General features: G+C 53.5%; 1 protein-coding gene across 1 annotated transcript; it reads left to right on the top strand.

Moving 5' to 3' along the window:
• The first annotated feature begins 231 nt into the window (after window positions 1–231).
• EHD3 (EH domain containing 3) lies at window positions 232–27,472 on the top strand. Its single transcript, XM_059660218.1, has 6 exons — window positions 232–1,182; window positions 10,997–11,173; window positions 15,039–15,136; window positions 21,713–22,125; window positions 22,785–22,949; window positions 25,324–27,472. Exons 1-6 carry the CDS (start codon window positions 956–958, stop codon window positions 25,849–25,851), a joined length of 1,608 nt encoding a protein of 535 aa, XP_059516201.1. The 5' UTR covers window positions 232–955; the 3' UTR covers window positions 25,852–27,472.

Below are 27,472 nucleotides of genomic sequence, written 5' to 3'. Positions count from 1 at the left end.
GACCTAGCAAAAACTTTGGGTAGCTACAGTTTGGGTCCTTTTGTATAACCTGGTATTGGACTCTTCTTTCCATGCCCCAAGAAAAATATTCCCTTACTAGGGTACCTGCCTTCTTAAGGAATGGAACTCAGTACCTAAGGAAAGCCCTTTTCAAAGCAGGGAGAGTGATGAGCAGGTCAGCTCTGTCTTCGCAGCTGTCCCTGAGAGGGCGCTGTTCCCAAATGAACCCTCCGAGGCCTGGACTGAAATACCGGCGCCTTCCCACAGGATTTAGCATCCCTGGCTTCCCAGGCAGCAGCCGCGGGTCCCCAGCGGAGCATCTGCCCACAAACATGGCTGCGCCCAGCTCAGCTTCTCCTCGCCGGGACCCGCCGGCCGGGCCGGCCTTGCCAGTACTCGGGGACTTCCTCCGGGAGCCCGCTTCCTGCACCGCTGGCATTTAAACCGGCGCCTGGGGCTGCGGACGCCGAGCTGACCGCGGGCTGGAGCGCCGCCGCATCCCCCGAGCGACTGGGCTGGGCAGGAGCGCAGCCGAAGCATCCCCTAGCTGCGCCCGGGTCCGAGCAGGAGCGGTCTGGGGGGAGACCCCGGACCCCGGCATCTGGCAGTTCAATTACAGGTTTGACTTTAATTTCCAAGATCGCGACCCTCCCGCCCAGCCCGATCTTTCTTCCCTCCCTCCGGCCTTGGTCGCTGGATGAAGCTGGGGCTGGGCTTGGTCCCAGGAGCTTGGAAAGAGCGTGTTCTCCGCCCCGCGGCGTTGCTCCGGGGACCTCCGAGCCGCGCGCCCCGGTCATGGTGCGGCTGAGCCCCGCGCTCGGGTGAGGCGGCGGCGCGGTTCCGAGCCCAGCGGGCCCGCCCTGCGAGGCATTTTCCCCCCGAGGAGCCAAGGGCACCGGACGCGGGGCTCCGCGCCCTCCCGCTGGGTTGCGCGCAGGGGGCGAGCAGCGCCGCGATGTTCAGCTGGCTGGGCACCGACGACCGCCGGAGGAAGGACCCCGAGGTCTTCCAGACGGTGAGCGAGGGGCTCAAGAAACTCTACAAGAGCAAGCTGCTGCCCCTGGAAGAGCATTACCGCTTCCACGAGTTTCACTCGCCCGCCCTGGAGGATGCCGATTTTGACAACAAGCCCATGGTCTTACTGGTGGGCCAGTACTCCACTGGGAAGACCACTTTCATCAGGTGAGCCAGCCCAGGACCCCCCACCCCCACCCCCGGCAGCCCCACCCTGCCCCCAGCGCTTATGCCTTCCATTCACTCCTGGTGCCTCCTCCAGGCTGAGTACTGTCTTCTCTCCAGGACTCCAAAGCCTACCCCACCATTTCACTGCTGGTCCCCCACCCCCTCCTACCTCATGCCTCTCCACTGTACTTAGAGCCCTGGCTCAAGTGGTCAGTTTGAAATGTTAAAAACCAGAGCCATCTTGTTCTTCCCATTTTATGGATGGTGAAACCAAGGCCCAGGAGGCACGAGCGAGAAATCCCTTATCCCAAGAGTCCCGTGTGGGAGTATCTTACACCCTCACTTTTTAGGGACATGCCCTTTATGGCCACTTCCATTTCCCTTGCCTTTTAAAGGCTTCAGCCATTCACGTAGGGGCTTTACAGTTACAGCTGAAGAGGTGGGCTGGGGACCCTGTGGCTCCCCTGCCTGGTGGCGCCGCTTGTCCTTCTATCATTTTCCTTCGCGGAGCAGAGCTCCGACATGTATCTCTTGGAGACTGGACAGAAGCAGTATCCAGAAAGAGCATGTTGTTTTTGAAAATCTTTTCCCTTGTTTGGTCTTAATGGCTTGGTAATAATATTAAAGTCTTTTAGAGGAGGAAGGGATATTGATGATTGTCTCATCCAGCTTAGCGGGTGAGGTAACTGAGGCATGGAGAGGTGATGCACTGTCCAGAGGCATCTCCCTGGGGGGAGGCCAACGTGGGATGCTGGTCCTGGACCCAAGGAAGGAGATGCTTGGCCAAATGCCTGTGACTTTGAGGGTGAGTCATCCATTCTCTTGAATTACTGAGTCCTTGGGCTGGAGAGATCCGCCAGAAGTCAACGTGTCCACCTTGCATTCAGAGAGGTCCGCATATGGGCCACTAGAGGGATGAGAATCCTTCTTATCTTTAGACGACAGGCTTCTCTCCGGTCCTCAGGCCCCACATCCTTCAAGGCCAGCCATTTTCCTTGGCCTCATCTACAGCCCTGGCCAAGCTCTTGGAGCTTCTGGTCCTCTCTCTGTGTTGAGAGGCAGGCTCCTACAGCGTAGCGATGGGTCCCGTGGCCTCCGAAAGTCAGCGGTGCTCATCTCTGCCGGGTTTAAAGTGGGTGCTCTTGTTTCCTTGACTGAGCACCTGCAACACTCGGCTCTAGTCTTTGATTGGCAAGAAAAGCAGCAACAGGAACAGTCTGGTTACTGATTCTCCAGATACAAATGTTCTCTTAACGGTAAACTTCCATAACACACGCTTTCTGCAAGCTGCGCGTGCCCCACACTAACATGCTGTGTCTGAATAGACCACCAGATCAAGTTCGCCCTTGGGTGGGCGGATAGCCTTGGGCCCAGCAGCTTGGAGAGACTGAGTGATTTCTGAACAAGTTTGGTACCCAGGTGGGGGAGGGGGAGAGGTGGGTGGGCCGGTTGGCTTTTGGATCTTATATTGTTGGAACTACAAGGACCCTTCGCTATGAATTGAACCCATTGCTTCTTGACTTTTTAAAAGTTAGTTCCTCCTTTGAAAATCTGATGAAAGCTGCACTTATCTTTAGAAAAAAATACACATACATCACAAATGTATACATAATCTTGTGGGCCCGAGGACCACCGTAGACTTCAGGGCGAGGGTTTTGATCTAACCCATTTCCTTTACTTTATTACATACCCATTGCTGCCAAATACACTTGAGAGGTACCTGGGTTCTGTGCACAATTCCTTTTAACCTGTGTCTTTTCTCTGGCCTGTATTATGCCCCCACAGGAAGTCCTGGCCGTTTATAGATGGCTCCTGCCTTTGCAGAGCCTTCTCTGGCCCTCTGGACACACCTTGGTTCTTTAGAGCTTCTCTTTCCCGTAACAGCAGCACACAAAACCGTGCCTTAGCTCCTGGGGCCTCGCCTGGGGTCTCAGCCACGGGAGGTTCCCCGTATATGTTTGCAGAATGGGAGGGAAAGTGGGGAAAGGCAGGTGTCCCTAGGGTGCTGGATCTCTAAGCAGCAGATAGGTTTAAGGGCCTCTGTCTGAGACTCTCTCCTGGTTTCGCCTGAGTCATGCTGGCTGTTAACTGGGTCTAAGAAAGTGGCAGGGTCGAGCTACCATAGATTATTCATTATCTGAGGGAAACAGGAAGGCCGGGAGGGGCAGATCCCTCCGCTTTCTTATCCTCCGAGTACAAGAGTTCTCTCTCCCCACTCATGTCAGTAACTGAATTTAGCTCATGCATCAAAAGCCGCCTCCCCTTGGGGGAGAGTGGGCCAGCAGGGCAGGAGGGAGGGCTCACAGCACAGGGACGCCTTCCCAAACCAAATGGCATGTTTTCCTTCCTTGTCATTAAATCCACTGAACAGTTATTTTCTTTAAATTGGAAAATGCAGAGAATGGATGTACGGAAGAAGAAGAAAGATCACCCATAATCCCACAACTCCAGGGAAACCATTTTAGATATCATTCACATGTATGTAAATATATACGTATTTCCAGTATGGTTAGCTGTTTTATCACACGGTTAAGATCATTCATAATGTAATTTTGTATTCTGATTTGTTTTGCTTACAGCACGAGCATTTCTCATGTAAGTTTAAAAACCTCTGTAAGCATTCTTTTTGAGAGACTCGTGCTATTTCGCTGTATGTGTATGCAATTATTCACGGCTCCAGTCTACTTCTTTTCAATGTCTTAGGATGTTTCTGATTTTTCTGCTATTGCAGTATCACTCTGAATATCGTTGTGGGTAATATTTTTCCACACACTGACTGTTTTCTCAGAGATTCCCAGAAGCGAAGTCACTAGGCCAAAGGTTGTGCAGCGTTGTTTCTGTTTATTTATTTTATTTACTTATTCTTTTACTTTCAATTTTGCTATTCAGAGTCCTATTGCTGAATTGCTCTCCAAGAGGGTAAGTTGGTACAGCACCCCTCTCCCAGGCTGCACTGGGGTAGGAAGGTGCGCGGGGCGTAGATTCTCAGGGTGCCCTGGCCTCACCGTCCGCCCCATCCCTGCTTCCTGCCTTGGACACCACGCTTCTCCCCTCCGTCCCAGGCTGAGCCTGTGAGGGACCTTTCTCTCCAGAATAGAGACTTGCCTCTTCATTCCCAGCCCCGGGCCTTCGCCGCCGGAGTGCCCACCCACTTTCAGTTATATGTACTTGCCGCAGGGTTTATTTCTTTTCTCAGGAAGAACACGCAGAAAAGGGCATTCTTCTAACAACTAATTAATGGGCTATGATCTCTGCCTGAAATAACTTCTCTGGCCTACGGCCCGGCAACCCAGAGTAATAAAATAAACAATAAATTGGCCTGGTGGCTGCTCCCTCCAACACAGGCTGCCTCCTCGGAGTACAGTAGCTCTGTGTCCCTCGGGCCTGGCAGCCTTTCCCTGCCTCTGCTGTTTTTCTCCCTTCGCTCTTCCTTCCCCTGGCAGGCAGCCTCGAATTCCTCCTCCCTTGCCCCATCTGGCCCCCTGGTCACAGAGGTGACTAGCCGGCTGGTCCAAGGGCTGCGGGAAAGCCCAGCGCTCTCAGGGGCCATAAGGGAGGCCAAATAGAGGATTGGGGGTCAGGGGTCAGGCCTAGGGCTCCCAGAGCCAAGCTGCCTGTGTCTGCACAGGGAGGTCTGGGCTGATCTCAAGGCTCAGGTGGCCCTTCTACAGCATGACTTGAACTCTGAAGTGTGAGCACGCAGTGGGAGCTGCTACTAACTGACCCTTTCAACCTCTCCCACTTCTTCAGGGGGATGTTTGAATCCTCCTCAAAAGTGACTCAGCCTTTACCTGTGGCTGCTCCATCCCCACCGCCTAGGCCTCACCCAGTACATTATAGCATCACCATCCCACCCCCTTCCAGGTAGACCCACTGACCTCTGCCAGGTCTATCCCACCAGGCACAGTCCCTGCAACACCTCTGTCCTGTCCACCCTGAGCTCAGTGGACATCCTTTTCCTGTCAGGGCTCGGATCTGCTGGGCCCTAAGTGAGGCAGGGTCCGCCTGCCCCAGGTCGTTTAAGATCCGTCTTGGAAGTCAGGTGTGTGGATGGCATCAGGAGGAGCACTGCCTGGGAGGAGGAGGACCCTGGAGAAGGGGCTCCACCCCGTCAGCATTGGCAATGAGGCCAGACCATGGATAGAACACGGCCTGCTCAGCAGAACCTGGGCTCCAGCGGACACCAACAAGAGGCCTTGTTAGCAAGATCTGTCCCTCCTGTTTCCTCACCTCTATCGGGGGAATCGTAACAGCTGCCTCCGAGGGTTGCTCGGGGTTAGAAGGGGGAAAGGACCAATGTAGCTCGTTCCTTTGCAGGCCCTCTGCTTGGGGCTTCATCATTCCCTCTCCTCTTTCTAGCAGATTCTCTAACCAGAGGCTTAGAGGCTGGCCCTCAGGAGGTGGGGGAAGCCCTTGTTGGCCCCTCCCACAGCCAGGATGAGGGGGTGGGAGGGGGGGTGTGCAGGAAGAGTTGGAAGAGGGGCCTGAGCCACAGTGCTGGGGAGTGGGTGGGCAAGGGGAGGGGAGCAGGAGGCTTGGCAGTGTGGCCACCTGTCTTTGTGCTGGGGCCACCTCATCCAGTGGCAAAGGCTGCTGTGCCCCAGGGATAGTGGTGGCTGCTCTGCTCTGAGGAGCACAGAGCTGACTCAGACCTCAACTGCACCATCAGGGGTCTCCCCCACCTACTCCCTCATTTTGTGTCTCTGGGGTGCTTTACAGTCTCCCTAAAACCCCTGAGGCTGACAGGGCAAGTATGATTGTTGGGACTCCGTTTAATTTTATTTTTCGTTTTAATTTTTTAAAAAATCTTTAAAATGTTTGAGAGTATTATAGATGTGCCCCCTTTCTCCCCCCATTGCCCCTTCCACCTGGTTCCCATCCCATCCCAGGCCTTCACCATCCTATTGTCTGTGTCCATAGGTAAGACAGACCAAAGATTCAGATCTATAACACAAACACCTATGGTACAAGGCAGAAAGTGATATGTGCCTTCAGAGTCTACTAAAGATATGCAAATTAACAGCTATGTGATTTTCTGGGAAGAGTGTAAGTCAGGGTTGGGATGACGGCATGAATCCGTTAAGGCCTCGCTGAGGCGGCATGGGGACTGGATTTGGAGACGCTGCGGAAATGCGCTGAGTACTTAGAGGCAACAATGAGGTGTTTGTTTCCTCTAATTATTGTCTCTTCCAATGTGAGCAAATGTCTGGGATAGCCTTTGTTTTTCCCAAACTCATGGTTGTCCTATCAAAACCTTCAAGCCGTCCCTTTGGCTAGTTAGAAACCAAGGATTATCCCCTTTTTTATAAACCAGGGAAACTGAGCCACTGGGCTGTTGGGTGATGTGTCTAAGGTCCTATCTATGATGGAGGAGCCACCCAGGAAGGTGCCTTCTGGGCTGAGCCGAGGCAGAGGGCCCAGCCCACGGCAGCATGTTTGCGGAGCCCGCCCCTCTGTTCCCTCCCTGGCGCCGGCCCAGCCGCAGCCCAGCCGAGGTCGGGCCCACTGCTCTGGAGAGGGGTACTTTGGAAGCAGACTGTGTTAAGAGTCTTGGCTCCACGCCTCTCCCTGGGTGCTTAGGTCACCACTAAAGCAGACCGCATGCTTAGAGTGCCAGGCAAGCAGGAGACACACACACACACACACACACACACACACACACACACACACACAAATGAGGAAAATGCCATGAAATAATTTACTCAATCAAAACGTACAGAAAAGTGGTTCTCATAGAAAAAAATCAGCCTTGTGTAGGACTTCCATACACCTATTTTATGGTTTTAGTATTTACTTGTTTTTCATTCGGTGGCGGGGGATGGCATGGAAGGGGTGGGGGAGGGCACAGAGCACCAACATCGTAGCTCTTACCATTGCTAAATATTTTCCTTTGGCCATGAACCTGGGCAACCTATATCTCAATTGGCTCCACTGCAAAACGGAAATAATGCTGCCATCCCACAGTGCTTGTAGGATCGATTCAGTGGAATAATGTGGGTGAAGGTCCCAGAACAGCACCTGCCACTCAGCAGCCCCTCCTTACCCTTGCACGTCCTGGTCTCCGCCGTTCCCACCCAGGCTTGAATTCACTTGGCTTTGTGTCTGCTGCCGTGGGAATGGTTGCGCCTGGCAACAGAGGCGATTTGTATCACTTCCCACAGAGCAGCAGTGATGAGATCCCTCAATAGGTTGTCCTTTCCGGACACAGTGGAGGCTTTGTGAAGGGGGCACTCGGTGCTGCAAGCCATACCCAAATGTTCCTGAGAATTTACCCAGCTCCGGTTCTCTGCCCGGCCCCACTGTGTCCCTGGATGTGCTGGTGACTTTTCTGGACTCTGTGTTCCTTCAGGCCCTTGTGTGGTCAGCAAGTTTGGGCTCATGTGGGTTTAGCCACAAGGGCAGGACAGCCGGCCCAGCCTCCTGTCTTTTGCTCAGACAGACTCAGGCTGGGGCTCCGGCTCATCCCGGGAAGTGGCCCTGTCGTGCTGGGAAGTCACCCTTTGATCATCTGATCTCACAGCACGTCTCTCAGGGATGGAATCTGAGCCGCCTGGGTCAGCAGGATCCTCCATCACTGCCATTTGGCCCTGTTCAGTCTGAGTGTTCTCAAAGCTGCCTCAGAATTGCTTCTTCCCACTTCTGTCTATGCCAGCTTTCCCTCGAGCCTTTGGTCACCCACCACCCCCTCCTGCCTCAGAACTCACATCTGCCACCCCACTACTGGGCTCCGCTTAAGGCTTCTCACCCACGTGCTCATGGGGCAGGGGCTCCTGGCACACAGACAGAATGGATGGGGTTCCCCTGGCATGGTGTTGGTTCTCATGAAACGTCTTCCCAGGGAAATCTGGCTTTACTATTTTTAAGTCCCAAGACTGTCCTTTGAGAGCCAGGGGGCCTGGGGCCTGCTCTGGTCACTTGATAGCAACAGCTTTTGCATGCCACGCATCACTCATGGAGGCCTCGCTGAGAACCCTAGAGCAGGCGTGTATGGAGGTGAGTACATCGCTGGGTTTGTGGGACCCAGAGCCTACCTTTCTCCCATGGCCTGGGCCTGGACAGCCTCCTGCCAAGCCATATCCCTCCGTGGCCTTCTTGTCCCCTTCCTCATTCTAGTCCCATGTGGGGCTCAGCCTTTCTGCATTTCCTGGTCAAGAGGAGGCCTACGGCAGGAAAGGAGATAGTAACGGTGGTGGTTAGAAACATAGATTCTCAAATCCAAGTGACGGGTTCAAATCCGAGCTCAGCTATTTACCGGTGGCATGACCGGAGGCAAACTGTCTAACCTCTGTTAGCTCCCGCTCTTTAAAATGGAATGATAAGTCTGGGTGCCAGGCACTGGGTTAAGTGCTGAAGGACTGTAACTAGTTTAACCCTCAGAACACCCTATGAGGTGGGCTTTCTCATTAGGCCTATGTGACCATGAGGGTCTTAGTACTCACCTCAGAGTAGATGTAAAGATGAAATGAGATAATCCATAGAAAATCTAGAACAGTGCTTGGCACATCACAGGTGCTTGATACATTGGAACTATTACCTCCCGTGTTACAGAGGGAGGTACTGAGGTTCATAGAGGCCCAGTGCCTTCTGAAAGGCATGTCCCTCCTGGTTCAAAAACCAGGCCTGCTGGCCCCGGGCTGCTGAGATTCCCTGCCTCTCCCGTGAGGGCCTGGAGGAGGAGGCACATTGAGAAAGCAGGAAGCGCTCGCCCAGTGTGCAGCTGTTGGAAGTCTCATTCATAGCCGCAGTGCCAGATTTCACAATGGTCCTCTGATGGAGGAAATCCTGCTTCACACCCAGATTGTCGGGCTGGGATGCTGGAGGGAGACGAAGGGCTTCCCCAGGCCACCTAAACCCTCCAGTGTGTGCCGGCAGCGGGTGGAAGGGGAGCCTTCTGGGCACCAGCTTCTCTGCTGGCTCCCTGGGGAGGACCCATAGCAACCGACTTAAACTGCCTGAACCACAGAGTCATGGAACAGCTCCGAACCCTTCTCGGAGGCACCGGCAGGGGACCCATGAGCCGGAAGAAACCCCAGCGTGTCTCCCTGGCCACCACCCTGTGAGCAGAGCAGGACCCCTGCTGCAGGCCCACCTGGGGGAGGCATGGGATGGGCAGAGCACTTGGGCCGTGGAGACTTGGCCTCTGGTCCCAGCTCTGCCTGACCTTCGGTGGGGCCTGGATCAGCTCTCTCTGCAGTGACTTCCTCGGGGTAGAAGGCGGTTGAAGAGCAAAGGATTTGGTGTTAGATTGATTTCGGTCTGGGTTTCAGCTCTTACTATTAGCTATTTAACTTGGAGAAAGTCGCATACCCCTCCCAGGCCTCCATTTCTTCAATACCTACCTAGAGGGCTGCTGTGAGACCCTAAGGAGATAATGTTCCCAAAATGATTGGTGTGATGCCTGGCATGTGGAAATGCCATGGAGTGTCAGTGGTCTTATCAGTAAAATGGGAGTGCTGTCAACCCCAGCTGCACATTAGGGTCACCTGGGGAGCTCCTAAAAAGCACCAGTGGCTAGGGCCCCACCTCTGAGTGAATGGGTCAGAACCTCCGGGGGTGGGGACCAGGCACCTTAGCTAGAGCTCTGAGGTAGCTCAGCTGTGAAGCCGGGGTGAGGACCACTGATCCAGGAGGTCTCCATGTTCCCCTCCCAATTAACAGTGTCTGATTCTACCTCTCTTCTCCTGGGGGCCCTCGAAGTTCAGGAGGTTCTCAGCACAGTGAAGGTTCCCCCAGAGTCTGTGTTTGTTGGTCATACACCCGTAGCTCCTCGTCCATCATGGTCTTGGAAGATGCCCCTGGGACTCTCCTCTGGTCAGTCCCAACCGGAGGCAGTTCTGGGCTCCTCCCCTGAATCCAGCCTCATGCTATTTGGGCCCAAAGCTGTTCTGAGCTTCTTCTAAAAGACTCAGTTGTCTTTAGGAGCTGTTCTCTTCGTTCTCTGGCTCATCATGTGCCTTTGCTTTTGACATCTAAAGGGGGCTGTTTAGAGGGGCATGGCCTTGGGCTGTCACTGCTCTGGCCAGGAGAAGAGCGAAGGAAGGGGCCTGGCAGCTAGAGAGCGGACCAAAAGTCTAGAGGGAATGGAGACCCACTTTTCATAATGTAGCTGTCACACTGGCTGTATTTTTTTTATTTTTACTGATTTCAGAGAGGAAAGGAGAGAGAGAGAGAGATAGAAGCATCAATGATGAGAGTCATTGATCGGCTGCCTCCTGCACGCCCCCCCGCCCCCCCCCCCACCGGGGATCGAGCCCACAACCTGGGCATGTGCCCTGGACCAGGAATTGAACAGCGACCTCCTGGTTCATAGGTCGATGCTCAACCGCTGAGCCACACCGGTCAGGCACACTGGCTGTATTTTTGTCTCATGTATGAGCTAGTTTTCTATTAAAGGACTGACTAACCAGATAAATAAATAATGACCCGTGGAAAGCTGGCAGAGTCCATGGATGCTCTAATTCTAACCAAGTCTTTATGCAGATCCGCCAGCAGGTTACCTTCAGTTGTAAAGTCTGCCATGCTCTGTGCAGCAATCACTGTCCACCCGTGCTCCAGCCCCGAGCCCAAACCTTGCATTTTTTTCCCTACTGACTTGGGGAGAGGAAAAGGTAAGAACCAAGAACAGATTTGGTATTTTAAGTTCAGTTGTAATCCCACCTCCTCCCCCACGTCTTTGAAACCCTGCCCGGCAGTCATCTCCCTGCTGAGAAATCTCGTGGCTCTGGACCTTGCCCTTCCGTCCTGCCTTGTGGTAGATGCTCAGTGTTGATCTACCAGCAGCATCCCTGCTTTATGACTGTGCTCCCTCTGCCAGGTACCTGCTGGAACAGGATTTTCCAGGCATGAGGATTGGGCCCGAGCCGACCACCGACTCCTTCATTGCAGTGATGCAGGGTGAGGTGGAGGGGGTCATCCCTGGGAACGCTCTGGTGGTGGATCCTAAGAAACCCTTCCGGAAACTCAACGCCTTTGGCAATGCCTTCTTGAACAGGTGAGTGCAGAGGGGCTATACACACTGACTTTTCTTCTTCTTGGAGTATGAGAAGGGAAAGCACAGGGCCGGGTCTTGGGAGGCGTGGTGCCTTTCCCATACCTAAAGGCTCTCTTGATTGTTCCTTCCTTGCTCAGAATGTAACTGAGCCAGTCCCTATAGAGTAGGGATGTGGGAGCTGCAAACGCTAGGCTGCCTCCTCCTGGTCAAGGAGCAGGGAAGGGTACCGCAAGGTGAATCACACACACACACACACACACACACACACACACACACACACCACCCCCACCCCATATCTGCACCTCCTGCCAGTAAGAGCAGAGAGCACTCCCAGCCTTTGCCTGTGCTGCCAAAGGGGTGTGCATCCAAGTGGAAGGAGGCAGAGGAAGGTTTTTCTCTGTTCCTGGACATTGTTTTCCTTGGTGGAACGAACCCTGGACTTAAGGTGGAAGTCCTGAGTTTGAGCACTGACTTTCCTCCTAACCTCATTGTGTGGCCTTGGACAGGTCACAGGTAAAAGCCTACAGACACCAGAGTTGTTGTGATGATTTGAGTGAAAAAGCTCTAGGGAATGCTTGGTAGGCTGATCCAGGTCTTCCTGTTTCTGCTTAACCTGATCCCCTGATTGCACTTTTTCTATAAACCCACACCACATGTTTGCATGAGTATTGCACTGGAAATTTTTTAACTACTTTCCCTAATTGGAGGTATTTAGAGGAGAGGGAAAGGCTATAGGCTTTGGCTTCAGACAGACCTGGGTTCAAATCCTACCAAGGAGCACCATGGATCTCAGACAAATTACCTAACTTCTCTGTATCTCACTTTTCTCGTCTGTGAAATAGGATAATACTAATACCCTCCTTCGAGGCAAGAGCACTGAGATGGTCTTGTGGGAAGTTGGCATTTGACATGGGTGATCAAAGATGAGTGAGGTGACACTGAAAGTATAAAAAAAAAAAAAAACAACAACCCAACATTCCAGGCAAACAACATTCCACCCAGAGGGGAATGAAAGAATGTGGCTTAGTGCAGGAGCCCTGTGACCAGAACTGGAGAAGCTCCGTGCTTTTCTGACCAGGGGCTGGGGATCTGCCAGGCATGTCCATGGCAAGGGCAACAGGAGAGGGGGGCAGCTTCACTGCAGCTACTAACAGGAGGCTGCACCCCAGACCTTGGGTGCCCATCTCTGTGCCCCTCAGCCAACCTACAGCAGCCTACATCTTGTCCCTCGTCAAATCCCTGCCCTTCTCCAATCACCTCACCTCCTTCTTATAGCATTTGGCCTCCCTTCCCTTCTAGAGAGAATGGGAACCAGTGATGTGTACCCAGATCCATCTCATTGTTTGTTCAGTCTACCCATAAACAAGTTCATCTGCCTTTGTCCTCACTTCCTCCACCCGGGGCGTAGAGAGCTGTGGCTTCTCTTGTCCTCACAAGGTCTGACTCCTGCCACATCATGTCCTGGGCTACGGGACATCTTCTCAGGGACCCTTCCCATCAGTGACTGCTTCTCCTTCTGTCCACTTCACCCTGCCTTGGCTCCTTCCCTTCACACGAAAATCTCCTCTTGAAAACCCTACAGCAGGTCTCTCTCTCTCTCTCTCTCTCTCTCTCTCTCTCTCTCTCTCTCCTCACAGCCAAGTTTCTTGGCTTCATCTCCTCGTGTCTTCCCGTCCCCCAGCCTGTGGAATGTAGCTTCACCCTACCACAGCTGCTTGTGTGAAGGTCACCGTGACCTCTTAGTGATCATAAGCAGGGCCTCTTTCCACCCTTACATTACCTCTTTGGTATTTGTCTCTCTTGACCACCATCCCCTCTCCTCCTGCTTCCCTGGCCAGGCCCTCTGCATCCAGTCTCCTCTGTGTCCCCTTTTTCTCTGGCCCTGATGACTTGCTGTCACTCTTAGTTGGCCCATCATCACCCCCCTACCCTTCTTACTCCATATGCTTGGCCTGGATTTGGCCTCAGCCACAATCCTGGCCTCAAATACCAAATGACAGAAACCCAGCTCGAACTAGCTTCAACAAGATGGGGGATATATTGTAGAACACTGGGGTGTGTCATAGAACCCTAGGAGCAGAATGTGGCTGGGTCTCAGGTGTAATGGACAACATGGGCTTCGACAGGACAGGGGCTGTGTCACTTCCTGTTCTACCCCCCTTATCTGGGATAGTGCCAGGCATGTAGCAGGCACTCCATAAATATTTGTGGAACTGAACTGGACATGCTGACAACCATCATATCTGATCATGTCATTCTTTGGCTTAAAGCGTTCCAATGGGTTTCTGCTGCCTTCAGTATAAAATCCAAAATTTTAATGTAAGGCCCTTTGTGATCTGGCCTCCCGCCTCCTCCCTGTCTAGCTTCATCTCTGGCCACTCCAGCCTTCCTGTCCTCGCCTCAGTGATGTGTACCCACAGGAATGGTGCACACTCTCTCTCATTTCTGTGCTGCGTTTGCACCTACTTCTATTAGTTACTTGGGGCTGCTACTCGGGGTCTATAGCAACAGAAATGTGTTATCTCATAGTTCTGGAGGCCAGAGCTGAAACCAAGGTATGGCAGGGCCATGCTCCCTCAGAAGATTCTAGAGGAGCATCCTCTCTTGCTTTTCCCTCTCCTGGTTGCCCAGGTGTTCCTGTTAGCAGAAGCATGATTCCAACCTCTGCGTCTTCCCTCTGTGCATGTCTGTCTTCACATATGTTCTCTTATCTTATAGAGTGTTGTTTTATAGAATTTTATACCTGAGATTTACATAATATTATTAACCAGCGTTACCCTAACTTAATTTTAAAAGGGACACCAGTTTTATTGGATTAGGGGCCTATGCTACTCTAATATGATCTCACTCAACTAATTACATCTACAGAGACCCTATTCCAAATAAGGCCACATTCTAGACCCCCTGGGGGTTAGGACTTCAACAGATCTCCTTGGGGGACAAAATTCAACCCATAACACTGCTCTTTCACTGTTACCCCTTATCTCAGTCTGGAGTACTGTCTTCTCTCCACTACCCATCCACTGATACACACACACACACACACACACACACACACACACACACACAGGCTTCCTGCCTGCACTCTTATCTGCCTAGCAAATGCTGATTATCTTTTGTAGTCTTAGTTCAAGTTCAGCCTCCTCTGTGAAGCCCTCCCCCCCCCTTTTTTTCCCATGTGTCCTGCATCTCTGCCATATCACATAATATACGTGGGAGAGTAAGACACCTTTTTAGCTTCCACCAAAAATGGCATATGAGAGAAGGCTGAAGTAAGAAGGATCTAAGTAAGGTTTACCAGCGTGTATGTTGAGACTCCAGGATGTAACACTATAAATGTTTCCTTGAATAAGGCTTGACAGCTATCCTAATAGCAAAGTTTGATATTTGGACAGCCCTTTGAGGCATAAACAAATGTTTCTGGGTGGTGTGACCCCTTCATCAAGGCCAGTTCCAGTGCTGCCTCCTCCAGGAAGCTGTCCTGGACTCCATCTCTCCACCTTGGATCTCCCCAACCCTTCGCTTGGCCTCCCTCAGGTTGGCCACGTGCATGCCTCCTCTCCTCACCAGACTGGGTTCCCTGGGAGCAGGGCTCAAGTTCTGGACATCTTGGTGTCCCTGACAGCAGGGGTCACAGTGTAGGGCCCTGGCTGCCCAGGATCCCCCGGGAGCTTCCTCAGCATACAGGTCTTGGGCCCAGCATTGGGGCTAAGTCTGACTTGGAGCTGGGTGTCTGCATGGGAAAGCAGCCAGGTTTCTGAACCTCTGCCCCCGGGCAGGGAAGGTGGGCATGCGGCTGACACAACGGCGTGTGAGAGGCAGTGAGAGGACAGTGGCTCACCCCAGACTCCTGTCGTCCTTGCAGGTTCGTGTGTGCCCAGCTGCCCAACGCCGTGCTGGAGAGCATCAGCATCATCGACACGCCGGGCATCCTCTCTGGGGAAAAGCAGAGGATCAGCCGAGGTAGGGTCGGCTGGCTCTGTGCTCTGTTCTTCCTGGTATGTTCTCTCGCTTCCATACCAGGAGCGAGGCCCCCAGGGCCTAGCTGTCCCCTGATGAGCCAGTGCTGCCCTGTGTGCTGTATGGGATGGTCCGAGGCAGTGGCCAGGGGACAAGGGTGGGTCTACTGTGGCTCAGGAGATAGCTGGCCTCTGTCTTCTCCTCTGTTAAAATGGAGACATCAGTATCTGCCTTTCCTCCCTCATCGAGGTTATTCATGCTCCAAGCGACACCTAACACGGGCCGAACCCTGGTTGCTTCTGAAGTCCCTGCAGTCTCCGCCCCGGAGCTTGCAGCCCTGCAGGGGCGGCAGGCGAGGCAGAGAACTTCAGCTCCACAGCATGAGGACAGCATGCTCTGGGCCTGGGAACGGGAGCTGGGATGTGAGAGCACTTTGAAAACTGCTCACTCCAGACAGAAAGGGGGTAACCGCTCATGAGGGAGCCGCCCCCAGGGTGGTTAGGAGCTGGAACTCCAGCCAGACTGCCAGGGTTCCAAGCCTGCCTCTGCCACCTCCTGGTGGCGTGAACTGGGGCAGGTCTGTTTGCTCTGGTTGGTTCAGCTGTAAAGTAGGGAGAAATAATTCTATCTACCGGATAGGTTGTTTGAGGATTAAAAGAAATAATACAGATTAAGAGCCTTCTGCCTGGCACATAGCAGTGCCCAGTTAGCATGAGGTGTTATAGATCCTCACCATCATCATCACTGCCTTTTACAGCTAGACCGATGCTGTTTAAAGCTAAAAACAACTGCTCCCGGCTCCTCACCCCCAGCCTCCCCAGCCACAGCGTGCTGTGTGCCCCGGGTGATGCCCTACCCTCTCTGTGCCCTGTTTCTCTGGCGAGAAACGCAGACGAGGCACACCCGTCCGATAGCGGAGCTGGGAGCTGGGCTAGAGCCAAATCAGCACTCGGCAGTCAGCATCCGGGAAGGAACGGCTTTGGCCTGGGCAGCGGCTGGACTCTCGCCTCGCCTGAACCCTTAGCTGGCTGTCCACTTCCCTCGGCCCCTGTGCTCTGCGACCAGACAGACAGACAGGTGTGTTCTGCAGGCTGCCCGTGCTGCAGCAGGAGGCTCGGACACCCCCTCCCCCTGGTCACGGCCTGCCAGGGCCAGCACCCGCTCCCCCAGGCTGCACTGATTCCCACGGGCAGCCTGTCTCCTCCAGGTGGCTCCGGAGAGCTGGACTTCAATCCCTAAAGGTGGGTGGGCCTGCACTGCAAGGCCAGTGCCGCCTGACAGGTGGGTCTGGAGGTTTCCAAGGAGGCTGGACTCAAGTTCAGAGATGGGGGTTTAGAACCTGCGCGGCTCTCAACAGGTCACATGTCCCCCTGGGTCTCACTGTTCCCGTGTGTAATGAGGAGTAACGACCCATCGTATGACCTTGTGAGGTCCACGGATGGTCATGGACACATGGGCATCAGCTCTGAGTCTGGATCTCAGAGCGCTCCCTCCTTCCCCGACCTGCCAGCCAGGGCCACCGCTCTGCAGCCCCAGGGTCATCTGTGTGCATGGCCTCCCTGCAGCTGTGGGTGCACAGCCTGTGCAGCTGTGGGTGGCCGCCCTGCTTCGGGGACCTCTGCCTTCCTCAGCTCCTGTCCCATTCCAGGCTTCCTCTACCCCTCTGCCTTCTCTCCTGCCTTCATCTTCAGGCCTCAGCGGCTGCCCTGTGCAGATTGGCTGCTTGGCCATCTTCCTATCCTCTCCCATCTCACGTGACTAAGCCCCACCTCTGGGAGAAGTGATGCCCCATGAGTGCTGCCCAGGACAGTTTCTTCGCTGCCCTCCCGCGTCCAGACTACAAGTGCAGCTAGCAAAGCAGCCTGTGGTGGAAACCGGAGCTGGGAGCTGGGCCGCAGCACTGCACCGTCAGCCCGGGCAGTGCTGACTCAGCTCTCCAAGGAGACCAGGAAATCGGGGGAGGGAGGATCACACACTCCCAGATGTCAGGGGACCCCAAATGAGGAGGGTTTCCAGTATGCAGAGTCCCTCCTCCTCCTTCCTCACAGAGCTGTAGAAGCTGGAGGCTTCAGCTTATACCTACACACATAAACATGCACGCTCATATACACACATCCATACACATGTACATCCACACTCATATACACCCACACTCATATACACACACCCACACAAATATACACATCCACACTCATATATACACATCCACACACATGTACATCCACACTCATATACTCCCACACTCATAAATACTCACACTCATACCTACATCCATACACATATACACCCACACTCATATACACCCACACTAATACACACACCCACACACATATACATCCACACTCATATACACACATCCACACACATATACATCCACATTCATATACACCCACACTCATATATACCCACACTCATACGTACATCCATACACATATATATCCACACTCATATACACACACCCCCACACATATATATCCACACTCATATACACCCACACTCATATATACCCACACTCATACGTACATCCATACACATATATATCCACACTCATATACACACCCCCCCACACATATATATCCACACTCATATACACCCACACTCATATATACCCACACTCATACATACATCCATACACATATACACCCACATTCATATACACATCCACACTCATGTGCACCCACACACATAAACACCCACACTCATATACACATCCACACTCATATACACCCACACACATATACACCCACAGTCATATACACACATCCACACACACATATACACCCACACTCATATGCACCCACACTCATATACCCACACTCATATGCACCCACATACATATACACCTACAGTCATATACACACATCCACATACATATACCCACACTCATATACACCCACCCTCATATACACATCCACACATAAACACCCACACTCATATACACCCACACTCATATACACATCCACACATAAACACCCACACTCATATACACCCACACTCATATACACCCACACTCATATACACATCCACACATAAACACCCACACTCATATACACATCCACACATATACACCCACACTCATATGCACCCACACTCATATACCCACACTCATATGCACCCACATACATATACACCTACAGTCATATACAAACATCCACACACATATACCCACACTCATATATACCCACCCTCATATACACATCCACACATAAACACCCACACTCATATACACCCACCCTCATATACACATCCACACATAAACACCCACACTCATATACACATGTGCACATACACACACACCCCAAGTGTGTACATAGAACCAAACGCACTTTATCTGGCTGTGGTCTGGGGCCCTCAGAGCTCTGGGTTTGGTCACAGGGCAGATAGGCACTTCTTCCGTCCCTTCAGCCAGCCCAGGGCAGGGCAGAACCCCCAACCCTGCTCAGGGGTGTGGGGAGCCTGAAATCCAGGCCACATTCTGCTGCGTCCAAGCCTCGTGCCTGGCACAGGGCTGTGTCTCCCAGAAAAAAGGTGCCATTGTGACATTGGCAGAGCCTCCACTGGGCCCCATGTGGAAAGTGAGCTGCTCCCAAGGGCTCCCTAGGCCTCAGGCTTCACAGGAGGAGGACTCAGACCCCAGCCCAGAGCTGGACAAAGTGTGGTCCTTGCTTAGGGTGTGGCCCCATTGCCCAGGCTGGGGGTAGGTGCCTTGCAGGGTGGGAGAATGCAGGGGGCACCCCAGAACCCGGGCCTGGGAGGTCACGCGCAGCAATTGTCTCTGGATGGAGACGCACTAGGTGGGCAGCAGAGGGGCAGGGAGGCATTCCGGGAAGTGACAGGATGTGCCTGGCCCAGACTCATTACTGGGAAGGAGCAAGGAAGCAACAGAAGTGGGTGGGTCCCGGAAGCCTGAGTGTCCTCTCACTGGGGAACCGCGTTTCCCGGCTGCTCAGCTAGAAATCCCCACCGGCCCCACCCTGCAAAAGCAACACCCCCCCCCCCCGCCGGACATTGAGCTCACATCCCGCTCAGTAAGCCCCTTCCTGCACAGGTGAGCTCAGCAGCTCTACAGCAGGTGAACCCCTGGCCCAGGTCTCAACACTGCAATGGGAACTCCGGCCTCCTGACTCCCAGTCTAGTGGCTTCTCAGCCCATTTTCATGGAGGTGGGGAGTAGGCATGAAGGCAGACTCATCCCCTGGGGAACCTTGGAGGGTCTGGGCTGACTCTCACAGCCCTCGCCCGTCCCTGACACCCTTGCTGGACCAGGGCCGGCACTTAGGGGCCTCCTGGGCCTCACACTGGGGCAGCAGGAGAGTCCCATTGCCTTCCAAAGGACTTGCGGACAGCCTGCAGGCTTCCTCTGGAAGGCATGCAGTGTGGCATTTGTTCCCCGGAGTCATCTCAATTCTTCCCACTTTTTGGAAATCGATGCCTTGTTATTATTTTATTTTATTTTAAATCTTGAAAGAGATTTCGGGGGAGGCAGAGCAGGACCATAAGTAACTGCCTGTTCTGAGGGCTCAGCCCTCTGGGCTCAGCCTGGCACATGGCTCTGAGCAAGCAGGGAAGGTGGACAAGAGTCGAGGATCTGGGTTCTAGTCCCAAGTTTGCCACCACCTGGCTGTGTGAGCTTGGGCCAGCCCCTTAACATCTCTGTTCCCTCTCCCTTCCCTGTAAGATGTGCATGCCCTGTTAACCTCTGGCATAGGCAGAGTTAGGAGGATCAATGAGATTGCGTGGCAAATGTGCTGCCTTATCCCCTGCATTTCTCTTTAGACTGCGAAGGAAGCCAGTGGGTCATTAAGGAGCTGCCTTGCTTATTGGGTTTGTCTCATTGATTTCCGCCTGCCTGGCATTACTTAGGAATACTCTCTTACCAGTCGGCTGGAGCCTGGGGGCCGTGGGGAGAGGCCCGGGTCCCTGCAGGCTGCCCAGACTCTGGGCCGGGCGCCTGCAGTCCAGGTCTCTTGGAGCCAGCGGACTTGCTGTAAGCAATTCCAGGAAGGCCAGCTTCACCCTCCATCTCTTGGGGCTCGAATCTCCCCCACCCATAGCCATATCTTATGTCACGAGCCTCAGGCTGCTGCAGGTGCTCTAAATCTCTCGTTATGGGTCTGAGAGCTATTCCTGGGACCAGTGAGGGAAAGGGGGTCTGTCACTGGTGTCCTGTCCACCCCAGGCACTGGGGCAGAGCCTCCAGACTCAGCACAGCCCCTCCCTCTGCAGTCAGATCCTGTTGCCGTAGTTCTGCCACTGACCCCTCATTAGTCAGTTTTTATCCCCATTTTATAGCTGAGAAAATTGAGGTTCAGACTTGCCCAAGGCCACACAGTGAATACATGGGAGAGCCAGTCCCATGCCCTTTTCCTTATTGGCTCCGGCATCTGCCTTTCAGCTGCTCCCACTCCTGGCTGTACATAAGCCGAGTCTAGGCCACAATTAGCCAGTTAACTGCCATGCATCCAAAACGGAAACCATCTCCACACTCCACAATATTTTGAATTTAATTGCGTACAAAGGGTTAAACACCCATCCTGGAGGTTGCCCTGATTTTCTGAGCCCTCTGCCCCCTTCCTGCCCACAGTTCTGAAGGACTGCCTTTGGGAGGTGGGAGCAACCAGTGTACCAGGCTATGCCACAGGGACGATTAGAAATAGCCAGGAGCTATCCCTGGGGCGGCACAGGCAGGGGAGCAGGTGCTGGCTGCGGGCTGCAGGCCTACCTGCAACGGGAATGCACAGGCCTCCCAGGCTCTGTAGGAGCTGCTGGCTGGGCCTGTGCAGTGGGCAGGGCAGGGTAGGGCAGGGTAGAGCGGGTAGACAGGGATGTGGCCAGGTGCTGGACTGCTGTCCTCGTGGCATGTGCAGGGAGCACAGGGACCCGTTGGCCAGGTGCAGTCCTGGCCCCACCCCTTGCCTGCTGTTTAACTCTCACTTCATCTCTGAACCTGTTTCCTCCTCTGGAAAGTGGCAATGATACTCCTCACCCCACCTACCTCAAAGAGTGCTGTGAGTGTGAAATGAAGTCAAGCTGTAAACATCTTGCCAGCCGGAGCAAGCACTGGATCTGGGGCTAGAGAGCTATGTACCGCACGCCACCACTGCCTCCTACAAGCAGTGTGGTCCTGGATGAGTCACTGAGTGACTGTTTCTAGGTGGCACTGATACCATCCCTGCCTGGTCACTGGGCAGAGCCTGGCTCCCAAAGCACTTTCCTAGGCCCTGCTCCTTGATGGAGAGGGCCAGTTTCCCCAAATCAAAAGACTAAATAGGACTAATGGTGCTAATAATAATTAGCATTTATTGAGCGGCTACTATATGCTGGGCTTTCAGTGTTTTTAGTCCTTATAGTTCTCTTAATGAGGTACTATCAGTATGCCCATTGATAGATGAAAACGCACTGACTTGGAGACACAGAGTAACTTGCTCAAGGGCAAATAGTAAAAACAGTGGAAGAATCAGAATTTGAATCCAGATCTGACTCCCAAGATGGTATTATTTCTCCTGCACCTGGTGCATCTCCCCAAACCCCTAGCCTGTGCCCCAAGTGCCCCTCCCCCTGACTGTCGCTCTGCCTGCAGGGTATGACTTTGCTGCTGTCCTTGAGTGGTTCGCCGAGCGGGTTGACCGCATCATCCTGCTCTTTGACGCCCACAAGCTGGACATCTCTGATGAGTTCTCAGAAGTCATCAAGGCCCTCAAGAACCACGAGGACAAGATGCGGGTGGTGCTGAACAAAGCCGACCAGATCGAGACCCAGCAGCTGATGCGGGTGTACGGGGCCCTCATGTGGTCCCTGGGGAAGATAGTGAACACCCCGGAGGTGATCCGGGTCTACATCGGCTCCTTCTGGTCCCACCCGCTTCTCATCCCCGACAACCGGAAGCTCTTTGAGGCCGAGGAGCAGGACCTGTTCAAGGACATTCAGAGTCTGCCCCGAAACGCTGCCCTGCGCAAGCTCAATGACCTCATCAAGAGAGCCAGGCTGGCCAAGGTGAGGCCGCCCTTGGGGGGATGGGCAGCATGGTGGCACCAAGTGTTTGGGGGCAGGGAGGTCAGCTGTAAGAGCTACCTGCAACCTTGAGCATTGCCTGCCCATGTGAGCCTGTTCTGTAGCTACTGTGTCATGAGCTTCAGCCATGCCCACACTGGCAGCCAGGGGGCAGGATACGGGGGTTGATATGGTCACAGGCCCTGGGGTCAGATGGCCAGATTGGAGCTCCATTCCACTGTTTATAAACTGATCCCACCCCCAGCAAGGCCCTCCGTCTCCTGTTTCCTCACCTGTGAAATGAAAGGGTTGGAGGATAGAGTAGAATAAGAATGTAAAACCCTTTATTGCCATGCCTGTGTCCTCACAAGTGCTCAGTAAATGTTAGCTATTGTTGTTGTCTTCCTCATCAGCATCATCTCCAGTATTACCATCCCTGCTATTGCCTTGACCTTAACCTCCCCACAATCTCGCCTTTCCCGAGATCTAGAAAAACAGCTCAGTGCTGCAGGAAGTGTGAGAGCAAGAGGGTGGACAGAAATTATTTCGGAAGTGGGAGCAGGAGGAGGAGGGGTTTATGGGAAGAGATGGATGCGGGCCACCAAGAAGGAAGGAATGGATCGAGGTCTTGATCAGAAGCGTTCTCTCTGCCCATTTCTCAGGTCCATGCCTACATCATCAGCTCTCTGAAGAAGGAGATGCCCTCCGTGTTCGGGAAGGACAACAAGAAGAAGGAGCTGGTGAACAACCTGGCTGAGATTTACGGCCGGATCGAGCGGGAACACCAGATCTCGCCTGGGGACTTTCCCAACCTGAAGAGGATGCAGGTAACCAGGGTCTGGGGCTCCAGGACAAAGGGCAGTGAGCAGCCTGAGTATGGAGGCGATGCCCTAGGTCTGTCCTTCCTGGTGCTGTCAATGGCCTAGCAGGTGTCATATCTGGGGCTGGAGAGAAATGTGGAGCCCCAGCGATCCTAGTAGGACAGGGGTGTCCCATGATGTTTGGGATCTGTAGCTCCAGTTCCCTAGTCACAGCCACCACGTCCTGTGAAATAGGACAAGTCACCTAATGAAGGTTCTCCAGGCCCTCAAGTACGTAGGAGTGGCTGGGGACATAGGCCATGGAGAAGAAGTCTGCACAGGAGCGTGCCATTTTTGGAGCCCACTACAGGCCCCTCTCTTGAGCCAGGGACCATCACATATGGTGACTCATGTCATTCCCCAAATCAGCCCTCTGCAGAAGGTGTTTTCATCCTCCTTTGATGGATTAGCAAATTGCAATATACAAAGATAATTAATCTTCGCAGTTAACTGCCTGCAGTTTTCAGAGTGTAGTATTCACATGGGCTGCTAATAGAAAAGCCAGGAGCTGTCCCCACAGTCCAAGCAAGAAACTACCTCCCCATACCAGCTGAATCCTCTCTGATCCTCTGTCTGTTCATCTGTAAGTCAAGGCCCCAGACATGCTCAGCTATGGATGCTGTGAGCATCCGTGAGGTAATACTTATAAGGTACTCAGTACAGAGCCCAGCACAGACTCGCCCTTGAAATGAAGTAAGATGTTACCACCAGGGAAGCTGGGTGATGAGCAAAAGGGACTTACCTATCCATGTAATTTTTGCAACTTCTCATGGCTCTGTATTATATCAAAATACAGTGTTTTTAAACATCAGAGAATTAGAGACATTCTCTAATAGCCACAGACGTAGCAGTGATATTGATTTTGCTCTTGTTGCTGACTTCGATCTTAAGCTTGGGAACCAGTTTCTCAGCTCAAGACTGGGGTTTCAGAACTCCCTAGAGTCTCAAATAGGTACTTTTAGTTTCCTATCTGATTTAAAAAATAGACATTCAAAATATACATGTGTTCATGTATCCATTCATTCCTGTAACCGCCTACCGCAAGCCCGTCACTAACTTCAGAAATTACTTTAACGTTACTTGTGTCTCAATCGACTGTGCCCTGGAACATGGTCAACTTTTAGTTTCTCTTTCCATTAAGAATTTAATGATCTGTAATCAAGCATTTGGGAAGCTGATGTTTGAAAGGGACCATACAACCCCCTTTTTAATGTGAGAGATTCTTTCACAACATAAATGAGTCCATCTCCTGCTATTAGGTATGCTGATCAATAACATAAGTGGTTGTCCTTTGGGGGAATGTATGGGGGGGCGGGGGGGAGCAGCCACTGTGCCCCTGGAAGATATTGGGAACCCACCGAACACACCTAGCTGTGGACAGAGACCCGAGGGACCTTGAGGGGTCATGCCCTGAGGGCAGGAAAACAGCTGGTCATCCCCTGCCCTCCTCCCCTCCCAGCCCCCACTGCCCTGGTTCAGCCTGTCCTTGAAGGGAGATGAGAAACGCCCAAGCTAACACTCGCTCTTGGAATGTAGCTGTGGGTGTTGGTGGAATTTTTCTGCAGGAACTCGAGGTGCCTGTCCCCAGCCTATCCCTGTGCACTGGCCTCTTCCCCGGGTCCTGGGGTTGCTGTGGCCTAGCCAGGGCGGGAGCGGAGCGCTCTCACCTCGTCACTCCTGAGGCCCAGGGGAAGCCGGCGTTCTAGACTCAGGACCTTTCAAAAAATCACAACAAGGTGCAAAGTGGAGCGAGTTTCTCTTACCATGTGGCGGGGGTGTCATGGGGAGGCACGGAGGGGAGCTGTTGCAAAATCTGCGTGCCCACTGCGTCTACTGTGTCAGGAGCTTCGGGAGGGGAGCCAGTCAGTGAAAACTCTCTCCCGGTGATTCTGAGGAGCATCCTGATTAAAGACAGCTGGTTAGGGGTAACCCTGGGCTTTTACTATGATTTGTGTTTAGCTGCGTTGGCCTCAGGTTTTCCTCCCTAAATTGGGATGAAATGTGATTTCCCTCCCTCAGAAGGGCACTAGAGGAGTGAGTAAGACCATGTAGTAAAAGCACTCTGTAACCTTATTAAAGTAGAGACCCCCAAGCTCCATCTCGCTCCTTCCCAGCCCCTGAAGCGGTTCTACTCTCTCCTGAAAAATCCCAACTTCAACCCAGTGTGCCTGCTTTCCTCCTCCTCTCTCATATCTTTTATGATTTTGATGTGGCTCAGTTTGGCTTCAGGCCAAAGGGCTGTGGGCATCCCAGCATTAGTGGAAGACAGCCTCCCCCTCAGAGGAAGGCACTCCTCCCACTGTCTTCCCGCCTCACCTTCTTTTCTCCCCCCTCTCCCCAGGACCAGCTGCAGGCCCAGGACTTTAGCAAATTCCAGCCTCTGAAAAGCAAGCTGCTGGAGGTGGTGGATGACATGCTGGCCCATGACATTGCCCAGCTCATGGTGCTGGTGCGCCAGGAGGAGTCGCAGCGGCCCGCCCCGATGGTGAAGGGTGGCGCGTTCGAGGGCACCCTGCATGGCCCCTTCGGGCACGGCTACGGGGAGGGGGCTGGGGAGGGCATCGGTGATGCTGAGTGGATCGTGGCCAGGGACAAGCCCATGTACGACGAGATCTTCTATACCCTGTCACCGGTGGACGGCAAGATCACGGGTGCCAATGCCAAAAAGGAGATGTTGCGCTCCAAGCTGCCCAACAGCGTGCTGGGCAAGATCTGGAAGCTGGCGGACATCGACAAGGATGGCATGCTGGATGACGAGGAGTTCTCACTGGCCAACCACCTCATCAAGGTCAAGCTGGAGGGACATGAGCTGCCCAACGAGCTGCCCGCCCACCTCCTGCCACCATCCAAGAGGAAAGTTGCCGAGTGATGGGAGGAGGAGGTTCAGAGCAGGCAGGTGTTACAGGAGATGGGAGAGGCGGACACACACACACACACACACACACACACACACACACACATACACTCACGGGCACAGATCTGGAGAACCGCACAGCAGGTGAGAGGGATCAGCCATCCTCAGGTTTCCAGGCTGGACACAAGTTCTCAGCATCGGCAGAAGCACAGGGTCCCAGCTCCCAAGCCTCCGTCTCCATCCCTCTCTCCTTTCCGTCTTCCCCTGCCCAGAGGCCCGCCTCCTCCTGCAGAGGCAGGTAGTTCACCGCCCACATGGCCCACCCACCTCCACATTCCCTGGACTCGGGACAGATGGAAATACTTTCCACTTACTAGACAATTCACTTTGTTTTCTGAGCTTTCTCCCTGTCTTTAGCTTCCTAATATGAAATCTGCTCCGAGGCCGGGAGGTGTGTGGAAAGGGGCTGCTGCAAGGAGGGGGCTGGGAGAAGAGGTGTCCCCCGGAATCAGGTCCCACCTTGAAGAGACATGGCCCTGAACTCCCTTGCGGCCTCAGGCTCCGTCTGCCTCGTCAAGTCTGGCTTTGAAACACACACAGCCTCCTCCCCGCAACACTTTATTTCAAAGGATCCCAGGGAGAGGGAAGAGTCGGAAAGCTGGCAGGAAAGAAAGCAGGAGAGCTTCCTTGTCGTCCTCTCCTCAAAGCCAGTTGGAGGTGGCTTCATTCCGCAGATTTTGTGAGGTTCCTATTGTTTCCACCTGACCTCTGACGTGTGGATGCCCAGACTCACGGTTACCCAGCCCCTCCTGTATGCCAGGACCTGTGCTCGGCACTTTGCAGGCATCAGCCCGTGGGGCCCTCATCACTCCCCAAGGGAGTGTGCATTAGTGCCCCCATTTTTCAGACGAGGAGTCTGAGACTCAGAGTTTAAGGGACCTTCCAAAGTCCCAGAGGTCACACACGATGGAGAAGGACTCAGAGCCAGGGCCTCGCTCTTCCTTCTGCCTCAAAGATCTCGGCATCGCTAGCCCACGACCAGCCACAGAGGGCGAGCTCAGTTTGCAGGCCCCTCCGCTTCCCAGAGCCGGCTGGCGAGCGGGAAGGGCCAGCAGCCCTTGGTGGGCCATCAGTCTGGCCATCTGTCACATCGCAGAAGCAAACCGTGCCTTCTGGCTCTGTGCCCCATGTTCCTAAAATTGCCGCAGTCCCACAGCGTCAGCAGGAGAGTGGGCCTGCCTGCTGGATGCTGGATGCTGCTGCCGCCTGTCCCTGCTCCCCCTCCCACCAGAGCTGAGTCACTGACTCTGTGATGTGGGACCTCATGCTGACTCTCAGAGGTCTGAAGTGTCCCTGGCAGGACCGCCAGCAACTGCAGTGTCCTCGACACATCCCCACCATTCTCCATGCCCTGCTCCCGCCTCCATGGTCTCTCCCCTGATTTGCTTCACGGCCACTGAACCAGTCACTTTGTATGCTATGCTCCTACTGTGATGGAAAACAAAAGCGAGTATAACTTATTTTATATCTATGTTCAGACTATAGAGAGAATATTCTATGTATCTATGATGTGCCCACTACTGTAGTGCATTTGTCATTAGTGTTCATGTTAATACAGCACATGTATCCTTTGGTA

The sequence above is a fragment of the Myotis daubentonii genome, chromosome 12 (assembly GCF_963259705.1).
Source record: "Myotis daubentonii chromosome 12, mMyoDau2.1, whole genome shotgun sequence".
NCBI classification, from domain to species: Eukaryota; Metazoa; Chordata; class Mammalia; order Chiroptera; family Vespertilionidae; genus Myotis; species Myotis daubentonii.
The sequence above is the reverse complement of the archived record's forward strand: the minus strand, read 5'-3'. Positions and strand labels throughout refer to the sequence as shown.

Bases quoted from the DNA above. Each gene is read 5' to 3' on its own strand.
- EHD3 (XM_059660218.1), top strand. From the start codon at position 956: ATGTTCAGCTGGCTGGGCACCGACGACCGCCGGAGGAAGGACCCCGAG. The intron at 11,174-15,038 runs GTGAGTGCAGAG...TCGTCCTTGCAG, and splicing joins GGCAATGCCTTCTTGAACAG to GTTCGTGTGTGCCCAGCTGC. The intron at 15,137-21,712 runs GTAGGGTCGGCT...CTCTGCCTGCAG, and splicing joins AAAGCAGAGGATCAGCCGAG to GGTATGACTTTGCTGCTGTC.